At 39.3% G+C, this 25,322-nt stretch overlaps 1 protein-coding gene across 5 annotated transcripts in view; it reads right to left on the bottom strand.

The window, feature by feature from the left end:
- Positions 1–25,322, bottom strand: part of cbarpb (CACN subunit beta associated regulatory protein b) — a 203,648-nt gene that overhangs the window by 28,682 nt on the left and 149,644 nt on the right. For 4 of the 5 annotated variants that reach the window (XM_087976026.1, XM_043721245.2, XM_087976025.1 and 1 more), the window contains 3 exons: positions 22,016–22,196; positions 17,132–17,284; positions 13,100–13,304 (listed from right to left, as the gene is read on the bottom strand). In XM_087976026.1, the coding sequence (XP_087832152.1) occupies positions 13,100–13,304; positions 17,132–17,284; positions 22,016–22,196 (539 nt within the window). The remainder of the gene's footprint in view (positions 1–13,099; positions 13,305–17,131; positions 17,285–22,015; positions 22,197–25,322) is intronic. The other variant, XM_043721246.2, reaches the window with a different exon arrangement.

Genomic DNA, 25,322 nt, shown 5'->3' with positions numbered 1-25,322 from the left:
TGCCTGATCTGCTGCGCTTTTCCAGCAACACATTTTTCAGCACTAACCTTCTTCGCTGTCCACTACACCTCCAATTTTGCTGTCACCTGTAAACTTACTAACTGTACCTCTTATGCTCGCATCCAAATCATTTATGTAAATGACAAAAAATAGAGGACCCAGCACCAATCCTTGTGGCACTCCACTGGTCACAGGCCTCCAGTCTGAAAAACAACCCTCCACCACCACCCTCTGTCTTCTACCTTTGAGCCAGTTCCGTATCCAAATGGCTAGTTCTCCCTGTATTCTGTGAGATCTATCTTTACTAACCAGTCTCCCATGGTTGTAGAAACAGTTGAATTAATGCCTAATCTCTTTTATTTAATTTTTCTATTGGCTTCTGTCATAGTTTGTATTGTATCTGTTAAAAAATGATTGTGTAGTGATAGGAATATTTTTAAATTATGTGCCTTTCTTTGAAACTGGAGACAGATTTATGAATTATCTCTTTACAAACTAGTTCTACACGGAACAGCTGGGTGTTCTGTATCACAGGGGAAGTTTAGTAACTGTGTGAAAATTGAGCAATGAATCAAGAAAAAAAAGCCAAAAAGAGTGAATCAAAAAAAAGTGGTGTTATGAGGGAAAAAAGGAAGACTTTGAGCTCTGCATTTCTTTTTATTGACTCATGAATGTGGGCATCCTTTGGGAATCACATAATTTACACTACTGTCAATCCTTGTTAAATGAGTAACTTGCTTAGCTATTTCGGAGGGCAGCTAGGAGTTAATCACGTTGCTGTGGGTCTTGACTCATATCGGGCAGACTAGGTAAGAACGGCACATTTCCTACCTGAAAAGCACAATTGTGAACCAGTTGGGTTTGCGTAGCAACCTGATATTTTCACAATCATTATTGAGACTAGTCTTTTAATTCCAGATTTATTGAAATAATTTCCTATCCGTGGACCAATCAATGCAGGGTTCTGAATTATAGCACAACTATTCTTCCAAACGTATAACTAAAAGTGTATAAAACCAGTGAAAAGTTGAGATAGAATTGATTAAAAGGTTTATTTTATTTCTTCCATGCACTTTTTCGCAATGCACAGCTGATGTATTTAATCTAAAATCAGCAATAACTCCTGCAGGGAGATATATTTAGGGCAAAGATATTAGCTACAGTGGTAAAGAAAAGTGCCAAGGAAGTTAATCCATTCAAATGTGTTTTATTCAAAGTTCAAATTAGATCCTGAGCAGAAATAATACCTCCCTGAGCACCCTGGTGTACAACTGGAGTATGCTAATTGTTGATGGTGCCAACATATAACTGATGAAGGGCTAATGCCCAAAATGTTAATTCTCCTACTCCTCAGATGCTGCCTGACCTGCTGTGCTTTTCCAACGCTATACGTTTCAACATATACAGGGCGACCGCCGTATCTTCAGAATTGTTTTCTGCAGTTTCAGTTATCCGCAGTTTACCACGGCCCAAACATATTACTGGGAAGATTCCAGAAGCAGGGACGGGGGATGCTGGGAAGGTAAATTTCCCATTTAAATGAATGTGTTCGCTCCGATCCGTGGTTTCGGGCTTCCGCAGTAGGTCTTGGAACGTATCCCCCACAGGTACGGGGGGGGACTACTGTAACTTGCCAGGTTTATTGATTTCAATTTCTCAGCCATCTCGAAACCTCTGTGCATTGCTGATCCAATAAGTCAATCTTAGACTATGTGGCCCATGTGGAAATATGAGACGAGTATTTACTAGTATTGCCTATCAACCAGTCTGATTACCTATAATAAACAAACTTTGTTTGTGCGGAAGTCCATTCTAACCAGAGAGACAAAATATACAGGACATATGTAATTCAGCCAGCCAGGTGTCTCCTGTGCTCATTGAGGTGATGCACCAGGGCAATGATATATCCTGTGAAACTGACAGTTCCCTTCAGATCACATTTAGTGTGCTGATAGTCAGCGGGCAGTAAGCATGTTTCCTGTTACCAACAAATGTCAGTTTTAGTGTCCATTATTGACCTGCACCCAGCCATCTCAAAACCTCTTAAATTTAATTAGAACTATGATTAACAACTTCATTGATGTAAACAGAGTAGCAGACATTAATCAATCTTGAAAGATGGTGTGTAACAGGGCTATAACAAAGCAAAACTGCAATACATTTGTGTCACTTGTCTTATTCCTTTTGAGCTGACTTGAATCCAGCTCTGCTGAGACTCTGCATCCGGTAAACCCCGGAGTAGCTGTGTGACTTGACAGACATGCTGCCCAAATAAGACTTCAATGCCCGGATTTTCCTCCAAATGCCTGTTCTGTATTCAAACACAAAACCACTTTAATACTTTCCCCTAATTTAGGATTTTCACTTCATTATCTTGCCCTATTTTTCAGTGGCGTTTATAAACTGGCAGCTTAGCCCTGATGACAGGATGAGATTTGAGGGCACAACACTGCACCAACTTGATTAGAGAATCGAGTCCTAGAAAATCTCTGTCAAGGTACCGACTGAAAAAGAATTCGGGGCTGCAGTGAGCATTGATCAAAGCACGCGTGATGATGTGCTTGAGGGTTCAGAGACAGATATGATTTGAATAGAAAGAAAGATAACAGAGGTGAATTATTAGTCAAATATGGATTTTGTTTGGCTGTTGGAAGGAGAATGTGAATGTTTCTGAAATTGCAACAGATTGACAAAAAAGATGATAGAAACTTCAGAATTTCAGACAGACGAAGGCCTGTATTCAGGCTAACAGCAGTCTTGTTACAATGAAAGATCTTCAGGCCAATCCTGGCCTTCAATAAAGGCCAGGTTATGTGAACTGGTTCTTGCCTGTAAAGACCTTGATGATTCAGTGCTGCAATTCTCCAGAGTTCCTTCACCAAATAGAGAGAGGTGATGGTGGTTGTGGAGTAATACTTTCACTAGACTAGCAATCCAAGAATGCCAGACCATTGTCCTGGGGACATGTGTTCGAATCCCACCAAGGCAGAGGATAAAGTTTGAATAAATCAAAAACCTGGAATTAAAAGCTAACCCAATGGCAAGTTGCCAATTGTAAAAAAATGCATCTGGTTCACTCATGTCTTTTAATTTCCTCTACTATCCTTGCATGGTCTGGCCTACATATGACTTGAAAGCCATAGCAATATGGTTGATTCTTAACTGCCTTCTGGGCAATAAGCTAGCCAGGGGCACCCACATCTCTTGAACTGTCCACAAACAGGATAGTTTCTATTGTAGTGTTCTTCCATTTTTCATATACAGTGCACTAGCAGTGTGTATAGAAATGCTAGATTTTCTGCCTTTCTATAACATGCCTTTCTAATGCCCCTTAAGGACTCTAGAAAATACCTTCTGCTAGCAACCTTCTGTTATCCACAGACAGCAAGGAGAACCAGATTTATAAAAACTAACAGGCATCTCCTGTCACCAACAATATCAATGGTTTTCTGGATGTGGTGTATTATTATCACACAAGACTTGTATGTAATAGACATCAGTCAATAACAGGAGTTTATTTTCACGCAGTAATACAATGATCTATGGCAGTATATAAGCAAAATTGCATGCAGCTGACACTAGCTGTAACAAACAGTTTAATCTCAGCGATGATGTGATAGAGACGCAGCTTTGGGTTTTGTCCATGCTACTTTAACTCTCCATCCTTCTCCTCCATCACTAAACATAGAAGATTATCTTGTCTTTATCCCCAAAACTGGCTGATTAAAATCTTCTGTTTCAAGTCTTCAGTTGTGAACTGAAGGGCTATTATTGTTGTGGAAGGGTGAAGGGATTATTGGTTAAGGCAATAAGGTTTGAGATAATATATGAACTTCTGTTCTTAAACCAAGGGACAAGGAAAACAATCAGTTTAGAGCTGTGCATGAAGCTGCCCTTCTCTCAAATGGATAACCATTTTTTTTCTTCCTTATTCAGGTCTAGGAAAATTGCTCTGTGACCATACCATACATGCTTAATGGACCTGGCCTTTTGAGGCTGCCAATGCTCCTCTTTGTCCATGAGGAGATGTTTCTGAGATGAAGGCCAAATATATGGAAGAATGAGCTTAAAGCAAGGCATACCACAGTGATCCAATGACTCACTGTGCTGCAAGTGCACGGCCATTTATTACAACAAGGGTCTGAATTCTCCAAGATCTGCAGAGATGGGTTTGGAAGGCATTGCCAGGAAAGCAGACATCCCATCTCATGCCTCCATGACACTGGTCCACTGCCTGTGGAACACTTCCCGGGGACACATTGGTACAGTACTCAGCATCCTCTCCACTAAGCCAGCAGGCAATAATATCCAACTAAGACCCCACCAAGGGCAATTTTCCCACAACTTTCTGAGCATCACCAAAGCCAACCTATTGGTGATCCAATTACATTGTACATGCAGCCGCCCACTGGGAGGTTGGCAGGTCATGAGTGGCTGAACTCATTGGCAGGACCAGAGGGCTGCAATGCTCACATGTTCAAGAGAGACTATAGGCACTCTTCTGGAGGACTATTTCCACAATGAGGCCCCTCACTGTACTTTGTCAATTTTTAAATTACGGATTGAAGAAGGAGGCCGTCATAGTCAGCTCCATCTTGAGGTAGTTCCTAGTTCTCTCTCTTTTTCGGTAGCACTCACCACATGTAGTGGCACTGACAATTAATGTATTCAGCACAGGGTGGCCTCTTCTACTGGATCCAACCCCAAATAGTGAACCAGAAATCTCCCTGGGTGGCAAGTTGGCAGGCCCTGTATGAGGTGGTGTGGGGTGGGGGTTGGGGGGAGGTGTCAATTAGTTTTTGAGATGCAATGGGATAGATGAACCATGGTTAATACCTTGATGGGTGCTTCCAAATAACCCCTTAAAGAGAGGTATTCTCCTGACTGCCAGCAGCCCGATGAGTGCTACTGAAGAAGAGGGAGAACTAGGGTATCCCTGAGAGTGACTTGATTCTCAGCGTGGGACTCTCCGCCACTAGTTAAAGAACTAGTGGTGGCAGGATGGGACCTTCCAACGATTACCAATTATCCACTTGAGGATCTCCATTGGCCGACTGGGGGGAATGTTGTACAATGTCACCCCCCCCATCCGGTAAAATGTCAGTGCCACTTGGCCTGGGTGGATGGTAAGAGGAAGGCAGAGTATGCCAATGTGCACCTCCCATTTTCAACTCACTGGCACCAGAGCATGGTAATCCAGCCAACAGGAGGTAAACATGACCCAACTGACCTTTTGTGAAATGGATGGTGGCAAGAGTCTGTTTTGATTTTGCACTAAAATAATTGTTAAGTTAATATGATTTAGCTACAATTCAATACATTTGTTTTTAATATATACCAGAAAGAGAGTCCGTTTGTCCATTCAGTCACTGAAATGGATTATAAATAAAACATATAAAAGATCCTGCATTACAGGAATCAATGTGATGTTGGAAATATTACAGAAGCAAATAACTGAGTTGAGCACGCCAGTACAAATCACACCAGGAGGTCAATTATGCTTACATTACGATTTTACATTACAAATTTGATTGAAGTTGGATATTTGAACAATATTCTAGTAGATTGATCTCTTATTATTGCTCTCACTGCTACATTGTGTTTGCAAATTAAGCATCTTTCACTATTAAGTATACTATGAATATCAATAATCTTTCTCTGCAGGCCATGAGTATTTAATATTTTGCTAAATAAATATATCCTTTTCAGATGTCAGTAAAACGAGTTTAAGAACATGTGTGATTTTTGTGAATTTTTTTCAGTGCCCACCAGAATTGTCCAAATTATTATCAGTGTTCCACTATATCTGTAAAATTGATGCTATTCCTCCTGGTAGTATTATAATTTTTCCTAATATGGCAATAACAGTTCTATTCCAAAAAGCCAGTTAGTGAAGGGTAGAACTGAAGTCAAATTTTATACCTTTATATAATTATTTACAAAGTTATACAATACAAACATTCTCTTCAAAACACCCAACTGCCACAGTTTTAGTTTGTTTTTATCAATGTGGTCTGAAGGGAATGCCAAATTATTAAGCACCATCTGCAATCAAGCTAATATAATTAAAATATAATTAACGGTAACTCACCAAGCACACTTAAAACCTGCAAGATCAAAAGATGTTTAACAAACAGTATCTAATGATACTTTATCTTCTAAGTCTTATAAAGATTGCAATACTGTTCAGCACTCTATGACTTTACTAACTTATGTCTAAGCTACATTGTGTAAAAATGTAAAAAAGCTGTAGACCCTGTAGAAAAATATGAAGAAAAAGAACTTAATTATATATATCACATGATCATGTCAGCAAGATGTCCTAAAGTAATTTATAATGCTCACTGCCATGTGGACAAATATAGTGAATTATTACACAGGAAAATAGCACAAAATCAAATTAATTGGTGACTGGATCATATTTTGAAGCCATTGGCTGAGAACGAACCACTGGCCAAGACACTGGGTGTTATTCTCCATTTTTCTTTGAATATTAGGGCGTTTTTACTAGCCCCTTCCCAAACTGTGACCTCTACCTATTAGAGCAAGTGTTGCAGCTACAAGGGACATTAGCACTTGCAAAATTCCAATCAGGTCTTGCACCATCCTGACATGGCCACTCCTTCATCGGCACAAGATCAAAATCCTGAAACTTCTTCATCTAAGATGGCAGCGCAGGCAACAAAGTCAGTGTTCAAGCTCCTGGGCCCATCAGCACTAGACTGACTGCTGTATCTTTTCTTTCCTTACACTTTTTGTTTTCTTCCGTTTATTTTTTCTTCATCTTCTTCCTGTTGGTGGCAGTGGAGAAGGTAACATTGCAGAGGAAGGCAGCTGGAACGAGTCTCTTGGTGAGGCGGCAGCATGGCCTGGCAGTGGAGCCAGGGACTCCTGGTTGCGGAAGGCCCAGATTGATGACTCCAGGCACCGTCAAGATGGTGGCAGAAGCAGAGCCAGGTCCTCTGGGTTCTGGTAGGCGCAGAGTGAGGACTCCTGGTTTAGGCTGGCAGTCGCAGCGGCTCTTGGTTGTTCTCGACCCAGAGCTGGGGTCTCCTGGTTATGGGTAAGGCATGGTGGGAGCAACAGTGGAGGCAGGGGCTCTTGGTAGCGGGGAAAATGTGGTTCCTGGACGGGACCCAGCATTGGTGGCCTGTTGGCGAGGTGGACCCAGTGATGCCTGAAGAGTGGTGACTCTGATATTGTTGGGTCTGGCACAGGTGGCAGAGGGGTGGCAGTGCAGGTATCATTGGTCAGTTGGAGGCGGCAGAATGAGGATAGACGTTCTTTCAGCTTAATCATTTTATTCTTAAAATATTTAAATGGCGTGGATTGTGGCGACAGTTGAAGCTTTTTCACTGTATTTTACTGTGTTATTCATTGTAGAGTACAAGTGATAAAAATCATTCATTTAGTAATGACAATAGTGTATCTAACCCATCCATATCTTGGTTCAAGAAGATGACTGACCACCAACCTTTCAAAGGCAATTACGGGCAGGTAATAAAATGCTGATCTTGCCAGTAATATCCCATAAACAAGTAAAAGAAACAGACTTGCAAACAGGGTTATGGTTCAACATCTGACCTGAAAGATACAGCTAAACCAATCACTAGTTATACATTAAACAGGTAGGTCTATATTACATTCTAAAGTTCATGGAGCTTTAAATCACAACTCCATCTGCCACATTGATAAATGTTCTACTAACTGACCCAAGTTGATTCCAGTAGAACTATAAAAACTATTAGTTCCAAGTAGGTCTGGAAACTTCTATTCACTAAATAAACAGGAAAATATTTGGTATGCTTGGGGAAATGGAAAGTAAAGCAGTTTGCCAGCTTTCAAATTACATCCATGTGTTTATGCATTGCGATCCTACATTGTTTTCTTGATTTGTTTTGTGCTTGTAGTATTTGTATTTTTTGTGTAGTTGAAGCTCTATTCTATTTATTGACTCCTTGCATATTGCATACTATTTTATTAATTTCTTCTTTTCTTCAAAGAAAAATGAATGTCAAAAGCAACCTTGGAAAACAGACCAATGGCTATGGCAAAGATTTAAGCAGATATTTCTTAACACTCCGCAAAATGTTATTTTAGTTAAAAAGGACCTGATGAAAAGGATGACCTATCCATGGTTAACAAAGATGGTCAAGGAGATTTCCAATCAAAAATTAAAATGTGCAGAGCAGTGAAAGTTAGTGGTAGGCCTGGGAATTGGTTTCTTTTCTGAGGAACCAGTAGTGAATGACTAAAAGGTTAATAAAAAGAGAAAACATTGATTATGAAAGTAAATTGGAAAGAAATATAAAAACAAATAGCAAGAACTCCTACTTGTGTATGAAAAGGAAGAGAGTAGCTAAAGTGTTGGTGTGTAACCTCGGAGGATACGACTGGGGAATCAATCATTGGGAAATGGGAGATAATTTAAACAAATATTTTGCATTAATCTTCAAGATGGCAACCATCACAAAGATATCAGATATGCAAGGTGCTATTGGGAGGAGAGGTCTTATGAAGTTTCTATCATGAGGGACAACGTATTTGACAAACTAATGCAACTAAAGGCAGAAAAGCCAGGACCAGATTATCTGTGTTCAAGGAACTTAAAAGAGAGGTTGCAGAGATAGTAGAGGCACTGATTGAAATATTACCTAACTGACTCGATTCAGGAGGGTTTCAACAGATTGGAAAATGCTTATATGATGCTCCTGTTCAAGACGGAGATAGAAAGCAGGAAGCTATAGCCCAGATAGATTCATCCATTGTTGGCTCAAGTCCATAGTTAAGGAAGGAGTAGCTGAGCATTTAGTAACATTTCATGTAATTGATCAGAGTCAATATGGTTTTGTAAAGAGAAATTATGATTGACAAGTTTGCTAGAGTTCTTTGAGAATATAACAGTGTTCCTGAAGAGGAATGAGTAGATGTAATGTAATTTGAGTTCTAGAACACATTCAATAAGGTACCACATAAGAGATTGCATAAGACAGGAACTCTTGGTACTCTTGGGGGTAATACATCTACATATATTGAGGTGTGGTTAACACACAGAAGACAGGAAGTATGCAAAATATAAACTGCCCTTGTTCCCTCCTCCCCCAGTGAAAGCAATTGTTGCTGGGTTCAGGAACATGAGTTCCAGAATCAAGGGTTCTGGCACTACTTTGGTTACGTAGGAGATTATTTCTGTCTTCTGTCTTTTAGACTTTAAATAACAATTGCAATATGTTATTTACCTAGACTTTATCCTTCTTTTTGTTGCTATTATTTTAAGTGATCTTTTATTTCATTTCTATCTCTAAAGCACTATCTACACTAAAAAAAATCTTTCATGTACCATGGTTTCTTAGCCTTCCCAAATCCTATTATGCATGGGCAAAAAGAAAAATGAGAAGTACACTGATCTTGCTTAAATTTAAGATTTGGTCAAGCAAACAGTTTTCAATCTATGTATATGCAGAAGTCTAAAGATTCAATAGCTTCAGTGGAGAGTTATTTTGTTGATGGAAAATTGGATCATACCTGCAAGAAATACCTCATCGACAGGTTATGAGAGTTTGATGTTTGATCTCATGTTTAATTCTCTCCTTTTGTGATTCACAACACATTGTAATAAGGACATAGAAATTAATATTGAAATTTGAAAAACTGACTGAATAAATAAGAATGGTTTCCTGAAGCACAGAATTTTGTTTATTTCTTTCAGGATGATTCCTTTAGTTTCCAGTTATTCGAGCTCAGGACAATGAATAACACTGATCAGTAGGTAAGTAAATCTGACTAAGCAATGATGCAGAATGTTGGAGGGCTAAGCATCTTCCTCACCTGACTGATTTACAAAGGTTCAGCAATGCATGTAATAGCATCCCATTATAGGAAGGATATCCTATCGTGAAGATTCACTAGAATTATATCGTGAATATTTGAGACTTTGTGGTCAGCGGATAATGCTTGTTCACCATTCAGTGAACTTGAAAGATTCGAAAACATTGGTACTTTTACCAAGGAACAGAGGAAATGGAGGAGTGTGATGCAATCAAGAAATCCAACAAGGGAAGAAACTGAGAAAAATGTGAGAGCAAGATTAAATAAATCAATGATTACTCTGATACAGAGAAGCATCTGGAGGTAAAGGCCAAATAGATTTTATTGAGAGTTTTCTATAGGTTCCCCCAATAGCAACAGAGTTAAGGAGGAGCAGATTGGGAGGCAGGTTATAGAAAGGTGCAGAAGTAACAGGGATGGATAACGTGGAGGGCTGTTGTAGGTTGCAATGGGACATTAACAGGACGCAGAACTGGGCTGAGAAGTGGCAGATGGAGTTCAACCTGGAAAAGTGTGAAGTGATTAATTTTAGAAGGTCGAATTTGAATACAGAATACAGGGTTAGAGGCAGGATTCTTGGCACTGTGGAGGAACAGAAGAATCTTGGGGTCCATGTGTATAGATCCCTCAAAGTTGCCACCCAAGTTGATAGGATTGTCAAGAAGGCATATGGCATGTTTTGGCTTTCATTAGCAGAGAGGTTGAGTTTAAGAGCTGCGAGGTTATGCTGCAGCTCTATAAAGCCCTTCTTAGACCAGACTTGGAATACTTTGTTCAGGTCTGGTCAGCTGATTATAGGAAAGAAGTAGCTTTAGACAGGGTGCAGAGAAGATTTACCAGGATGCTGCCTGGATTGGAGGACATGTCCAATGAAGAAAGGTTGAGGGAGGCTTTTCTCATTGGATCTAAGAAGGATGACAAGTGACTTGATAAAGGTGTACAAGATGTTGAATGGCATAGATAGAGTGGACAGCCTTTTCCCATGGCGGAAATGTCTATCATGAATAATTTTAAGGTAATTGGAGGAAGACTTAGGGGAGTTGTCAGAGGTTGGTTCTTTATACACAGAGTGGTGGGTGCATGGAATGCATTGCCAGCAATGCTGGTAGAGTCAGATACATTCGGGACATTTAAACAACTCTTGGATAGGCACATGATGATAGTACAATGAAGGGTATGTAGGTTAGTCTGATCTTAGAGTAGGATAAAAGGGTTGAGGGTTGAAGGGCCTGTACTGTACTGTCCTGTTCAATGTTCTATGTTCGAGATGGTTCCTGTGCTAGGTTCAGACTGAAAAATTGGGAAGAGTCTCCAGCAAAGCAGCACAGACTGGTTGCACCAAATGGTCTGTAAACGCCAACTTAAAAAATGTTCCTTCCTGATTTTATGTCAGTACATTAAAGCCTTTAATTCTAAAATTAAACAAAAGTACATTACCTCTATTAAGATCATAATTCGATAACATTCTTGTGGAAAGCTGTTACAGCTAATGTATGGCAAACAACTGAAATCATTGAAGAATGAAAATAAAGTTTATTTTTGCATGAAGGCTTATCTGAAGCTCTTTTGAGGTTGCGGACAATAATGAGGTCAATGTCGTCTCCTTCCTTCTCCTATCTCTATCACAGACAAAAACACCATCTTGCAAAATATGCACAGTTAACGTCTACTGACAGAGCTGTCCTCTTTATTCTATAAAGCTGCCATTGGTGGTTTCAAATTCATTATTTCCAGCTTTAAAGACCAGGAAATACAATCTAACCACTACAACCACAATTAATTCGTCACCTCTGGATTCCCTTGATCTATTCATATCATTTTTCTCCAGTTTTTAATCAGTGAATACAAAGCATTGTTACCAGCGAGATGTATTGGAATCCTCTTGCAACATGAGTTCATCAAACATAATTCACACCAATTCATGAATTCCCAATGGCTGGCTGAACGCATCACTGCAGTTGTTAGCAACACACAAACACAAACTTAATGGACAATATCCGATAATCACTGAATATCTCTTTCACACTTTGTTTCAAGAATAACCGTTTAAGTTTTCAGAGGTGTCATTTCATGGCTTTGAATTTTATTTCTTCAGATTTATTTGGGAAACACCACACAAAGGCTGTTAGCCAGTTTTTACTTGAAAGAATATAAATGAGAAGGAATTTTGGGAATTTACACCACTTTATGATACTGGGCTGTACAACTGGGTGTATGGTTTTGAATGAAAGGGACGCTTCTGAGATTTGATTCTACAAGGTGCTATACACTTTATTAAAACCACTTCCAACCTAAGACAGGAATAACAGTGGACCAGGCCAGTAGTCTCACCAATTCATATATCAGAGAAATAATCTAGCAGAAACAAACCATTGCAATGGATTACATTAGATTCCCTACAGGCCCTTCAGCCCAACAAGTCCACACTGACCCTCTGCAGAGTAACCCATCCAGACCCATTTCCCTCTGACTAATGCACCTAACACTATGGGCAATTCACCTAACCTGCACATCTTTGGACTGTGAGAGGAAACCAGAGCACCTGGAGGAAACCCACGCAGTCACGGGGAGAATGTGCAAACTCCACACAGACAGTCGCCCGAGGCTAGAATTGAACCTGGGACCCTGGTGCTGTGAGGCAGCAGTGCTAACCACTGAGCCACTGTGTCAGCCCTAATAAAGCACAAAAAACTGTGGATACTGAAAATCTGAACCAAGAACCAAAATTGTTGGAGAAACCCAGACACAATATGTTGACTCTGCTTCCTCTCCACAGTTGCTGCCAGACTTGCTGAATCTCTCCAGTAACTTCTGTCTTTGTTTCGAACTATTGCAGGACGTTGCTACATGTGAAACTTAAATTAAACTCCTGTTCTTTTTAATTCTTTGGTGGTGTGAGCACTGTGGGCAAGGTCAGCAGTAATTGCCCATCCCTCATTGCCCTTGAACATGTGATGGTGAGCCCAGTTTCCTTTAAAATAATAAATGCAAGAGTCAGCAAAGAGGAACTGCGCTATAAAAAGCTCAAAATGCCTGTAGAACTTAAAAAAAGTTTGTAGCAAAGTAAATTTGCAAGATACAACAAAACAATGCAATATTTTCAGATTGACTGCTAAGGTCCTTATTTCAACAGTTTTTGCAACAGTTTCTATGATAAATAGAATACCAAGACCAATCTCTTTTTGTTAAGGGAGCTTTAACTTTCTATTGGACCTGCAAATATCAAAGGAAGATAGGTTAACATTAATTGCTGGTTTTGCCATGACCTTACCTCTCGTATCAAGGCTCAGTGCTCGCTGGCTGGTTTCAAACTTCCATTTCTTGATCTTAAAATAAGGGCTTGCAGATTCTAAGCTGGCATTTCTCCGCAGCTTTGTGAAGAACTGGAGCACCGGACCTTGGTTGGGAGCTGTCACAGCTTCAATGGCATTGCTGCTGCTGCTGCCGCCTTTGGTACTCCCAGCTAGACCTTCAGTCTGGCAAAAAAAAACATACAAACATCACTTGCAAATTCACTCTGACAGTTTGCCTTGCGGTGACTTCAGGCAAAAGAGAGATGCTGAAGCATAGAACAAATGAGCACAAAGCAAGTCTAAGTTTGGAATCACGGCTGGTGACACTTCAACCTATTTATACCTCCCTTTATTTCAGGCAAGTCTGTTTAAAGGAAATGACTGAATCTAATGGAACGAGTTGATTTTATGATGCCAGTCTTTTGCCTACAGAGTAAAATTTTCAAAGGCTTGCAAGCAAATAAAAAAGTATTTTCTTGTTTATCACACAACTAAAAGTATCAAAGAAATATAAAAAGAAATTGTAAAGTACTCTTTAGGCACATAAGTAACACAGAGTAGCCACTATGAAATGAGCAAGTTATCCCCACATGAGATGATACTGAAATGGCAAGAAAACCGAATATAAATTTTATCTTAGTTCTCACTGAAAAGATTACCAAAGAGGAATGAATGACAGTAGACGAGGTCAAGAGAGCTATTCCAACAATTAAGATAGAAAGGAGTTACAGGTATTGCAACTTAAAGATTCTCAAAGGCACTGGGAGGAGAGAACAAAGTGCTAGCAAGTAAAAACAATAGTGAAAAGAATTGGGTCAGTGGACTGGCAAAGAAAAAATATAATCCTCAGTTTCAAAGAGAGAGATGGGATTGAGTCCAGGGAAATACAAGCGAGTTAGCTTAATATCAGTAATTAGAAAGATTCAAGAATGTTTGTTAAAAGGCAAACTAATGAAACATCTACAGAGATAAAAAAAATGATAAACTGGAAATAAAAGGGAGGGTCATAAATGATGAAACATAAGGAATTCTTTGTATATAAAACAACGAGAAGACAAGGATGATGTACTGAATACTGCATACATGGGCTTTTAGAAGGTCTTTGACAAGTTTCACATTGTAACAATGGTCAGGGTGTGTGGAGTCAAAGCTCAGAAAGCAGAATGGATTAAAGGATGGCCAAGTTGAGGACTTAAGGAAAGTTTTGCATTTATGGTAGCGGAAGGGGTGTGTTTTTATTTCACAGTTTATGTGTACTCAGGCCTTTGTGTTTATCCTACACATAAGCAGCTTCAACTCTGAATTTAACTATGAAGGTATCATGTTGAAATTTGCAAATTACATCAAATTCGGAGTATCGGTAATAATGTAGAAGGCAACACCAAAATAAAGGAACATAAGGAAGGCTTGCAAAGTTGACAGATAAATGGCTAGATGAATCCAACATAGAGAAGTGTGAGGCAGTTCAGGTAGGTAGAATAAGGAGGAACCATGCCTTGGCAGGAAAGACTTGAGGCCTGTGCCACAAGGATCAGTGCTGGGTCCACTGCTTTTTATCATTTATGTAAGTGATGTGGATATAAACATAGGAGGTATACTTAGTAAGTTTGCAGATGACACCAAAATTGGAGGTGTAGTGGACAGCGAAGAAGTACCTCAGATTACAACAGGATCTTGATCTGATGGGCCAATGGGCTGAGGAGTGGCAGATGGAATTTAATTTAGATAAATGCAAGATGCTGCATTTTGGCAAAGCAAATCTTAGCAGGACTTCTACACTTAATGGTAAGGTCCTAGGGAGCGCTGCTGAACAAAGAGACCTTGGAGTGCAGGTTCATAGCTCCTTGAAAGTGGAGTCACAGGTAGATAGGATAGTGAAGAAAGCATTTGGTATGCTTTCCTTTATTAGTCAGAGCATTGAGTATAGGAGTTGGAAAGTCATGTTGTGATTGTACAGGGCATTGGTTAGGCCATTTTTAGAATATTGTGTGTAATTCTGGTCTCCTTCGTATCAGAAGGATGCTCAGAAAAGATTTACAAGGATGTTGCCAGGGTTGGAGGATTTGAGCTAATGGGAGAAGTTGTATAGGCTGGGGCTGTTTACTCTGAAGGACGGTAGGTTGAAGGGTGACCTTACAGAGGTTTATAAAATCATGAGGGGCATGGATAGGATAAATAAACAAGGTCTTTTCCCTGGGGTGGGGAGTCCGGAACTAGAGGGCATAGGTTTAGGGTGAGAGGGGAAAGATATAAAAAGGGATCTAAGAGGCATTTTTTCACGCAGAGGGTGGTGCATGTATGGAATGAGCTGCCAGAGGAAGTGGTGGGGACAGGTACAATTACAGCATTTAAATGGCATCAGGATGGGGTTATGAACAGGAAGAGGTTAGAGGGATATGGGCCAAGTGCTGGCAAATGGACTAGATTAGGTTGATATCTGGTCGGCATGGACAAGTTGGACCGAAGGGTCTGGTTCCGTGCTATGCATCTCTATGACTCTAAAATAAACTGGGTAGATGAGCAAAGAGATCTTGAAGTACAGGTACAAAAATCACAAAGATAGCAACAGAAGTTGAGGAGGCCGTGAGAGTTCTGATGAAATACTTGGATTTATTTCTAGGAGCATACAAACAGGAGGAGACCACTCAGCCCCACAAGTCTGTGACATCATTGAATCAGAGCATTGCTGATCTTTACCTCAACCTTGTTTACCTGCCTTGATCTGTATCCATCAATATTCTCAATAAATCTGTCAACCTTGGTCCTGAAAATCCTGCATCCGTAAACATTTAGGAGGATCAAATTACACATTTCCATTAACATTTCTTGATTTCAGACCTGAAGAGTCTAGCTCAGATTTGAAGCTTGTGTTCTTTTACTTCAGAAACCCCCAATGGGAGGAGGTAAAAGGTACTCCATTGAATGTTTTGATTAGTTTCAAAACCTTAAATGAATCTCCCCCTCAACCTCTCTCGGCACAATAACATACAGTCAGCCTCATTCCTGATAAAGGGCTCTTGCCCGAAACGTCGATTCTCCTGCTCCTCGGATGCTGTCTGACTTGCCTGACTTTTTCTAGCACCACACTCTCAACAATGACATACAAGCCAAGTTGGGAGAGAATTTAGTAGCAAGATGGTAACCTCAAATTTATGTCGAACCTTGGTAAGACCACACAATTCTTATTTACAGAATGTGGGTCAGCATTTATTGCCCAATGCCTAATTGCCCTTGATAAAGATGGTGGTGTACTGAGACTATTCCCGCAGTGTTGCTAGACAGAGAGTTCCAGTATTCTGACAGCACGTTTGAAGTAACAGCAATGTTTTTCAAAGTCAGGGTGGTGTGCAACTTGGAGGAGAACCTGGAGGTAGTGTTGTTCCCATGTCCTTGCTGCCCTTGAACTTCTCGGCAGGAGAGCTCAGCAAGTGCTGTCGAAGAAGCCTTGGCAAGTTACAGCAGTGAGTTTTGTAGCGTGCTGTGTGTAGTTCTGATCCCGACACTACAATACGGCTGTTAAAGCTGTGGAGAATAAGACTCATGCCAATCTGTTTCCAAAACAGAGTGGGTGCTATTTATAAAGAAATAATTGAGCAGGTTGGGTTCTTTTCTCTGAAAAAGAAGAGGTCTGAAACAGGTCTTTAAAATTTAGAAGGGTTTGATACGAAGGATGTTGAAAAAGAACTATTTCTACTTGTGGGGGAAACCCAAACAATGGTGTAAAACATGACATAACCACTAGCAGATCAAACAAAGAAATTAAGAGTAATGAGAATGTGGAGTTGCTTACAACATGGAGTGTTTGAAGCAGGTAGCATTGATGGATTTAAGGAGAAGCTTGATGCATATATGAGGGAATACGGGATAGAGGGATACAGGGGCAGGCTGGGAAGTGGTAATTAATGTGCAAGACAGCCCTTGTGGAATACTAACACTGGCATAGACCAGTTGGGCCAAATGACCTATTTCTGTGCTGTAGATTCTATTTAATGCTATGTAATTTTACTTACCACGCTACTTTCTCCAGAATCAGCAGGTGTAGGAACATTTGCGTCAACAAAGGTAGTATTAACTGATGAATTGAATGTATCCCCAGGCAAGGCTGAGCTGGGGTTAACTGAGTGGCTTGTCAGAGCTGTTTGTGGCAGTGGATTTATGATGGACTGCAAACAAAATTAGAAATAAGCTAAAGTCACAATAAAAAACAATCAGCTCACAAAAATAGATCTAAAGTGGATGAGTTTAAATAGTCTTAACCTTTACTTCTCCAGTGACTGAGCAGTCTTTGTGGATTGGAAAAACAAAATAAACAGGATGCTAACACACTGTGAAAACAACTTGTTATGGTTCCGTGTGTTATTTTCAGTGGATTTAAAGGTGGTGGGCACAGTTATGCAGAACCAGATTTCCGATCAACACAACAAGTCAGCGTGTTTCTGGAACAAAATTTTGTATTTGCTTGATAGGTTACAGTCATAGATGTATCTTACTTGCTTTCCTCCCCCTCCCCAGAAATTGTCCTCCTAATTTTGGACAGGGCATTTCTGCCAGTGGTCACTGCCGATGCTGCTTTCAATTGATGCCTAGGCACCACTCTCCTCTAAGGTGAACCATCTAAAATGGGCAAACTTACCCTCTGAAGGAACTTAGGTTGTGCATTGCTCTCAAGACTAGGATTCCCCAAAGGAGTCCAGTGCATGAAGTTACCGGTGGGCCTCATATCTACATTATTCATTACAGCAGTCAAGAATTAACCTTCTTGACAAGAAAAAAAAAGCTGATCTACAAATGTAACAGCCAAATTCAACCTTATATGAATTACTTTTCTTACAATAAAGGTAATTATTTTTCTATGAATGATGTTAAAGCAAATACATTTTATCAATACAGGTGTAATGTAAGCTTGAGGGTTCCTGAACTGAAAATGTTTGGATTTATGTGCATTATGCTATTCTAATTCAAGTGTACTTCCTATGTTAAATGTGTAGGATATTTCTATTAAAATGACATGTAATTAAAATTGTCAACGCAATAACAAACATGAGAAATATTTGGCCACATTTATTAATGACTGAAGCATGATATTAGTGTTGTAACAAAGTGCTGATAGATTATGATTAATTATTAAAATATACTTTAGTTTACATAGATATTCTCTAGCAAAATATTTAGCATTTTTTGAAGGAGCAACTTGTTCTTGCCACTTCACTTGGCAGACCTGTTTTGCTTCCCTTGAGGCAAGCAGTTTTGTAGATGCCATCTGCATTGCCCAAGCATCACTTTTCATTGATATTAATGAAGAACATTGCACAGGTTGTATAGGTAGTCATCCATGGTGCAGACTGCCCCTGGGAAATCGATACAAAACTGTGTAGCAGTGCTTATCCAAACAAGCTTCTTCTCCTTCCTTAACTACATCTAGTTTGTTTCGCTCATCAGTCACAATAAAATCATATTTGAGAGTTAGATGTCAGCAATTTGACAGACAACCTAAAGCATCAAATGGGAATGAGCAACAAAATCTGCTGGAAGTAACTACTATGTTACGGTAATGGTTAAAGATACTCTCTCAAAGACAATAGGTTGAATTTAATTCTTCAACAGTTCATTAAGAGCACTGATGACTTCCAGAACCTGATTTCACCTGCGTAACAATGCCATCAAATGAACATTTATCATTCTGCATCAGAGCACTGATATGTCACTCAGAAGAGAATAATTTAAAATCACACCTCACCGAGAAAGAATTCATCTTCCCCTCAGATAAAACTGCCCTTTTTGACGACCACGGATGGTGCAATAAACACATTCAATTGAAATTAGCTATATGAAGAATATATCCAAAATTATGCCGAGTCTCCCAAGACTATACGCTTTACTGGAAACAGAACATTAACTTCCCATGATTATGTAATTCAGATCATCCTTCTTCTACAGAGTTGCAATATCAACACTTACAATCATTGGCAAACATATATGAAGGACTAATTATTTCAATTACTTTGACTTCCCACTTAATCATGCCTTGTAGCAATCTGATTTTATTGCATTAATTCAAACCTACTAGAACCTTGTCATAATCATTCTCACACACAACATAGTCAAGTTGGCATTCTTCCATTAAATTAGTATATTCAATTTGTTAAGTTGGTGCCTCCGCCTTAATTACTGTTTTAATGCATTACCTACAATTCATACTACATGTGATCCTCTTGTGCCTGAATCCATTACACGCACACATGAATTGTTTGAAACTCTCTTGTCTCTATTTAGATTGTATTTCATATATATATTGATTTCAGTGATAATTTAAGTTTGAAATGTTTTGGATTTTTCCATTGTACCTGCTTGAAATGTAATTTAAGCAGTTCCTAAAATAAATCTATATCTGAAAGTTTCAAGAATCTGGAATAATACACAGCCTAGAAATTAGCAGCTGAACAATTTTCAAATGGTGTGACAGTTCTCTCTTGTTATTTTAATCAGACATTAGCCTACTTCTGTCCATTGAATTAATGCCTTTGCAAGGGAAAAAAAGAATGTCATGCAAACATGCCAAAGATTTGACCATCAGTGCTGGAAACAGTAATTTTGCCCCAGTGTTGGCTACATGGACCTTAGTAGTCTTGTTCAATTTGTTTGAAATCCTTCGGGATCAGGGAGGAAAGAGTTTAACAACTCTGCCAAACAGCTGGAACAGGTATGATAGGTTGAATGGCTTCTCACCATCCTGTGTCATTCAACAACCTTCTGCCTCTCTATTTCTCTGTCTTCCTTTGAAATCCTCCTCAAAAGCCATTTTTACCACAGGCTTCCAAACCATTTCCCTCAAGTCAGTTTGCCCACTCACTCAGTCTATCTATATCCCCTTCCAGAGTCTTTATATCCTCATCACAACATGCTCTCCTACCTATTTTTGTATCATTCACAAATCTGGACATATTACACTCTGCCCTGCCCACCAAGTCATTAATATAGGTAGTAAGTAATTGAGGCCCTCGGACTGATCTTTGTGGCACACAATTAGTTGTGGATTTCCAAGCAGTAAAAGATCTATTAATCCCAAATCTCTGTCGTCCATGTATCAAACAGTCCTCAATCCGTGCTAATACATTATCCCCAATACTGTGAGTAATAACCTTTTATGTGGTTCCTCATAGGGTCTTTGGACCAACCAGTCCATGTCGACCAAGTTCCCCAAGCTAAACCTGTCCCATTTGTCTGCCTTTAGCCTATATCCATCTAAACCTTTCCCATTCATGTACCTTCCCAAATATCTTTTATATGTTCTAAGTAAAAATCCAAATACACTACATTTACTGGTTCCCCCTTATCAAATTTTATCTAGTTAAAGAACTCTAAAAAATTTGTCCCTTTTCACAAAACCATTTAATTATGTTAAATATGTCACACTATTTCTTCCTCAATAATGGACTCCAGCATTTTCCCTACGATGGATGCTAGGTTCACTTATCTATAGATTTTTGCTTTTCTGTCTCCTTGCCTACTTGAACAAGAAAATCACATTGGAAGTATTCCAAACCACTGGAATCCTTCCAGAATCCAGTGAGTTCTGGAATACGTCAATCAATGTCTCCACTATCTTGACAGCCTTTCCTTGATATTGCTTAGCTTAATTCTTTCTTTCAGGAGCAGCAGGGTGGCTCAGTGGTTAGCACAGCTGCCTCACAGTGCCAGGAACCCGAGTTTGATTCCAGCCTCTGGCGACTGTCTGGGTGGAGTTTGCACATTCTCCCCGTGTCTGCATGGGTTTCCTCCAGCTGCTCCGGTTTCCTCCCATCATCCAAAGATATGCAGGTTAGGTGAATTGGCATGCTAAATTGTCCCACAGTGTTCAGGGTGTATTAGTCAGGGGTAAATGTAGGGGAATGGGTCTGGGTGGGTTACTCTTCAGAGGGTTGGTATGGACTTGTTGGGCCAAAGGGCCTGTTTCAACACTGAAGGGATTCCATATAAGAACTAGGACTAGGCAATTAACCCCTGAGCCTGTTCCGCTGTTTACTTCCTAACTAAATTTTAGCCATTTAATTTTCAAATAAATATTACAAAGGGAAAGGTAATAGACAAATAATTTTAAATATAAGGTATTTAGCTTTCTTTTCTGACAGTTATAATCGCGAAGATTCTTCATTGACTATTCTCATATTTTTCCATTACATGTTCCGAAATACTGAAACAGATGCTCCATGGTATAAAATAAAACAAACATGGCATGGATCCACTGCACTTCCAAACCAATTCAGGCGCATTGTATTACCTGGCTATTTTCGTCTGTCACTTGAATGAAAAGAAAGCCAAATCTGTAGGGCCAGTTTGTAAAATGAAAAACTCCTCTGGCTGGCCTTTTAGCCCAAATATTAGATGACTCTCATAACATCAACAGTATTGCTGGAATTTCAATCTATTTCAGGCGTCCTTGTTGCTCCAGGCTATTTGTGAGCAACTGACAATCCTTCATAATGATAGTCACTATTGTCATCAATGCTGCTTGTCCCCTGCGCTCCCCCCCCCTTCCTCAGCAATAATTTATCACCTTCTACAATACTTACACAAATGCAATTCTGCTTGGAGGAATTTACTGCCAGTTCTCTACCCATCACTGAGGACAGGTAAACCTGAATGCCACCTAAGGTTACAATTCAAATTTGTGAGGATCAAGACGAAAAGTGCGACATCTGAACCATCAGCTGCCGCACACACCAACTTATTCGTGGGCTGTCAGCAAAATACCATTTATTTGAATATAGAAGTCAATCATGACAATACTTTTAAAGACATTAGCTGTAACTCTGGAAATTAACCTTAAAGGTATTTTCCTTTCACAGCATTTCTTAGCAATATAAGATCACACATGACAATGAACTGGTACTTGCCTGGAAAATGGAAAGGTTGGTTTTGGAGGAAGATGGAGCTTGGGTAGTCATTGCCAAGCTGTTGTTCTCACTTGATTCACATTCGTGAATTGTTACTATTTTCAAAGAAGGAGGTGAAATGTGCAAATGAGTTAATCGAGCATTCTTTAAATGGTGAAAATCTCCTTCCGTCAGAGTGTATCTAAGTGAAGAACAGAAAAAAAGGAAAGGTTTTCATTCTGCTACGAGCCAAATCATGTTGGAAATGTAGCTCTTGTGATTTTTCTTTTGACCAGCCTGGTTATTACACTGCTTTAAGCTCGATGCACAACAAAAGGCATTTGGGTAAATTGGGCCCTTCTGTTCTGCTCCAGGAAGACTGCACTCATGAAGCATTTGGGTGGGATAACTGAGCTACAATGCTGCAGTCCTATCCATGACCCATGCAATGTGAGGCATTTTTGCTTTAAGTGTGGGATTGCATGCTTTACCTCAATTAAAAATAACATAACACTTTATTCCTGAGACTGTCCTGTGAAATGCATTCAGAAACAACTGTTGGTGATGATACAAGACAAATGCTTAATGTTTGGCATTTCACTGTTGCTATTTCAGTGGTGTTGTTAATCCATTTACTTCAAATGAGTTACTGCTTTGTTAAATTAGCAAACACAGGAAATATGACATGAAAGTATTCAATATCCATCTGTTACAATTGGAAACAATCATTTTTATGCTGTTATTCTTGAAGCTCCAAGCAGATTCAGAGTTGAAATGAGGAATGTGCAAGTTATATCTCTTCTGCCATCATAAGTCGAAAGTGAAATGATGGTGTTGCAGTGGTTATGAATTTGAAACACCAAATTGTTTGAATTTGACATTCAGCAGCAGCAATATGTTGGTCTCTACATGGACAGAAAGCAGCACATGAATAATTGATTTTCATGGGGGGCCATTAATCTATTAACATTTTTGATTACTGTTGCTGCCAAAGTTTTTCGTGACACTATGATCCATTTGACAGTTTACAGTTTTTAAGCCTTTTGACAAGTAGAACATATTCCATTTTCTCTTTCTTACTCTAATGTGAACCATCTCAAATTTCTCTACATTGAACTGCATCCACCACAGTTTTGCTCTTGATGACCTGGAGTTCCTCTATTGGGTCGGCATCACCATGGGACCCTCCAAAACTAACTTTCCTAGTTTTATTAAGATGTTCCAATCTTGTAAGTTTCTCTTCATAACCATATCCGCTTTGCTCCAGGAACATCCTAATAATTTTAGATTATGCTTTGTACATTTTTCTTTTAACCTTTCTATGTTGGGGTCCTGAAACTACAAATGTTTCAAATGATGCCCATTTAAGGTTTGCTCCAATGCCCTTGCTTTTATATTCCATTCCTCTAGTATAACACAAAGAATTAAGCTTGGCTTCTTATCTTTCTTACATTGGAACAACATCTGCTTTCTTTGTGCCTACCCTCCTGGCTTATGTCGAAATTCAGTCTCTCACATATTCCTTATCATATTTTGCTGCATCACTCAATTTGGCAACATTAGCAATTTTGTTATTGTTCCCTCAATTCTTAATTTTAGACATTTATGTTTATGGTAAATTAGTGTAACCTATCCTTGCACATTCCTCAGCATATCTTTCCAGTCTGTTAAAGTTCCTGTTTTGCCCAAAAGAAATGTCCTTTTATATTTACACCAAAATTTACATTAAGCATCCCTATTGGTGTTGCACAGACTGAAAATTGTAGAATGTGAATTAGAGAGTGTTAGTGCATGCATTCTGTTTCCAGTTATTAAACAGATGTCAATACAGTTGGAAGAAACATCTGCCTCTTGTCAGTCTAAATGGCCCCTTGTAAGCCAGTTATTTTAACTCTTTAGTTGTCTATCTGAATCAATTATAACAATATTTCTTCTATTATTGAATTTGGGCTGCTTTGACTGCTTTGAGTAGAAATACAACTAATCTCATCTAGCATTAATTCTTTTGATACCAATAAGAGTTGGTTGATTCTCCTCATCCTTTCATACGAATGATGTCAATGTTACTCTTTCACAAAGGCAATGTTTCTGACAATTTTCCTAAAACCTCAAAGTTGTGATCTATGAAACTACACAAAATTAACTGATAGTTAATATGAGAAATTATTTTTTCACTAATACTACATTTGGATAGATTCAAAACTGATCATTGAGGAAAACATTTGTTCAATCGTGCAGGTTTTAAATAATACAGAAGTATAGTTAGAGAAGCCACATCAGGGTTGAAACTCAACAGCTAATTTCAACAGATCATCCAACTGTCTGCTAACCAAATAGGAATTTGTAGCCTGCAAGGCAAAACTATTTAGTAATAAACTTGCTGAAGAACTCTAATAATGCTTTTATCCCAAGTGCTGATGCAGTTCTATATAAATATAAGTATAATGTTCCTCTTTTCCATAAACGTATGAGTAACAAATTTATGCATAAGTTTATACATTAATAATGTCTTTCAAGTTATCATTTTGTTCAAATGGGTGGAATTTACTGTTCCCTTCTCCCTAGTGACATGCTTGGAGGTGGCACTGGGGGTGCATTTAATCAGGTTGGAGGATGTGGGCTCGATATCCCACTGCCTTCCCACTTCCACCTTATGACGTCCCGATGGATTCTGGTGGATCTTCCCCAATTGAGACGATGCAAGCCTCCCACTAGTTCTACAGCCGGCATGTGACAGTCCTGTCATGAACATTATATTCCATTCAGTATCTCTAGGGAGGTATGTAGGATGTGGGTATTTTCAACAATTTGGTTGAAGCATGGAGGTCAAAGTCCTCTGTCCCCAATTCATCAACATTATCAGCCTGCTTAAGATAACTGAGAAAAGAAAGACTTGTATTGATATGTCTCAGGTTGGCGGTTAACAACCAATGAAATATTTTTGAAGTGCAGTCTCCAAAGTAATGTAGGAAGCACCACAGCATTGTAATGTAGGATGCACAGTAAGGTCCCACAAACAGCAAAGTGATAATGTCAAGAAAATCTATTGTCATTGCTGGTTGAGGCATAAATGTTGACACGATATCAGAGACAGCTTTCCTGATCTTCTTCACTTCGAAGAATCTTTTATATTCACTTCACAGTAACTTCAGTTAAATATCTCAGCACAAAGAGAACACTGCTGACTTGAACAGATCAATTTCTGACTCTAACTGCAAGTGAGTGACCTCTGAACTCCAACTGATACAGGAGACAGGCTGCTCCTTTTGGGATCAGGACCTCGGTGTCAGGATCAAATGTAGTATGCACATCGTGTTTGGAATAGTTG

This window comes from Chiloscyllium plagiosum, unplaced genomic scaffold, assembly GCF_037043375.1.
Source record: "Chiloscyllium plagiosum isolate Xiang-an unplaced genomic scaffold, Cpla_swu_hap1 HiC_scaffold_28, whole genome shotgun sequence".
NCBI lineage: Eukaryota > Metazoa > Chordata > Chondrichthyes > Orectolobiformes > Hemiscylliidae > Chiloscyllium > Chiloscyllium plagiosum.
This window is presented reverse-complemented; position numbering and strand designations above follow the sequence as displayed.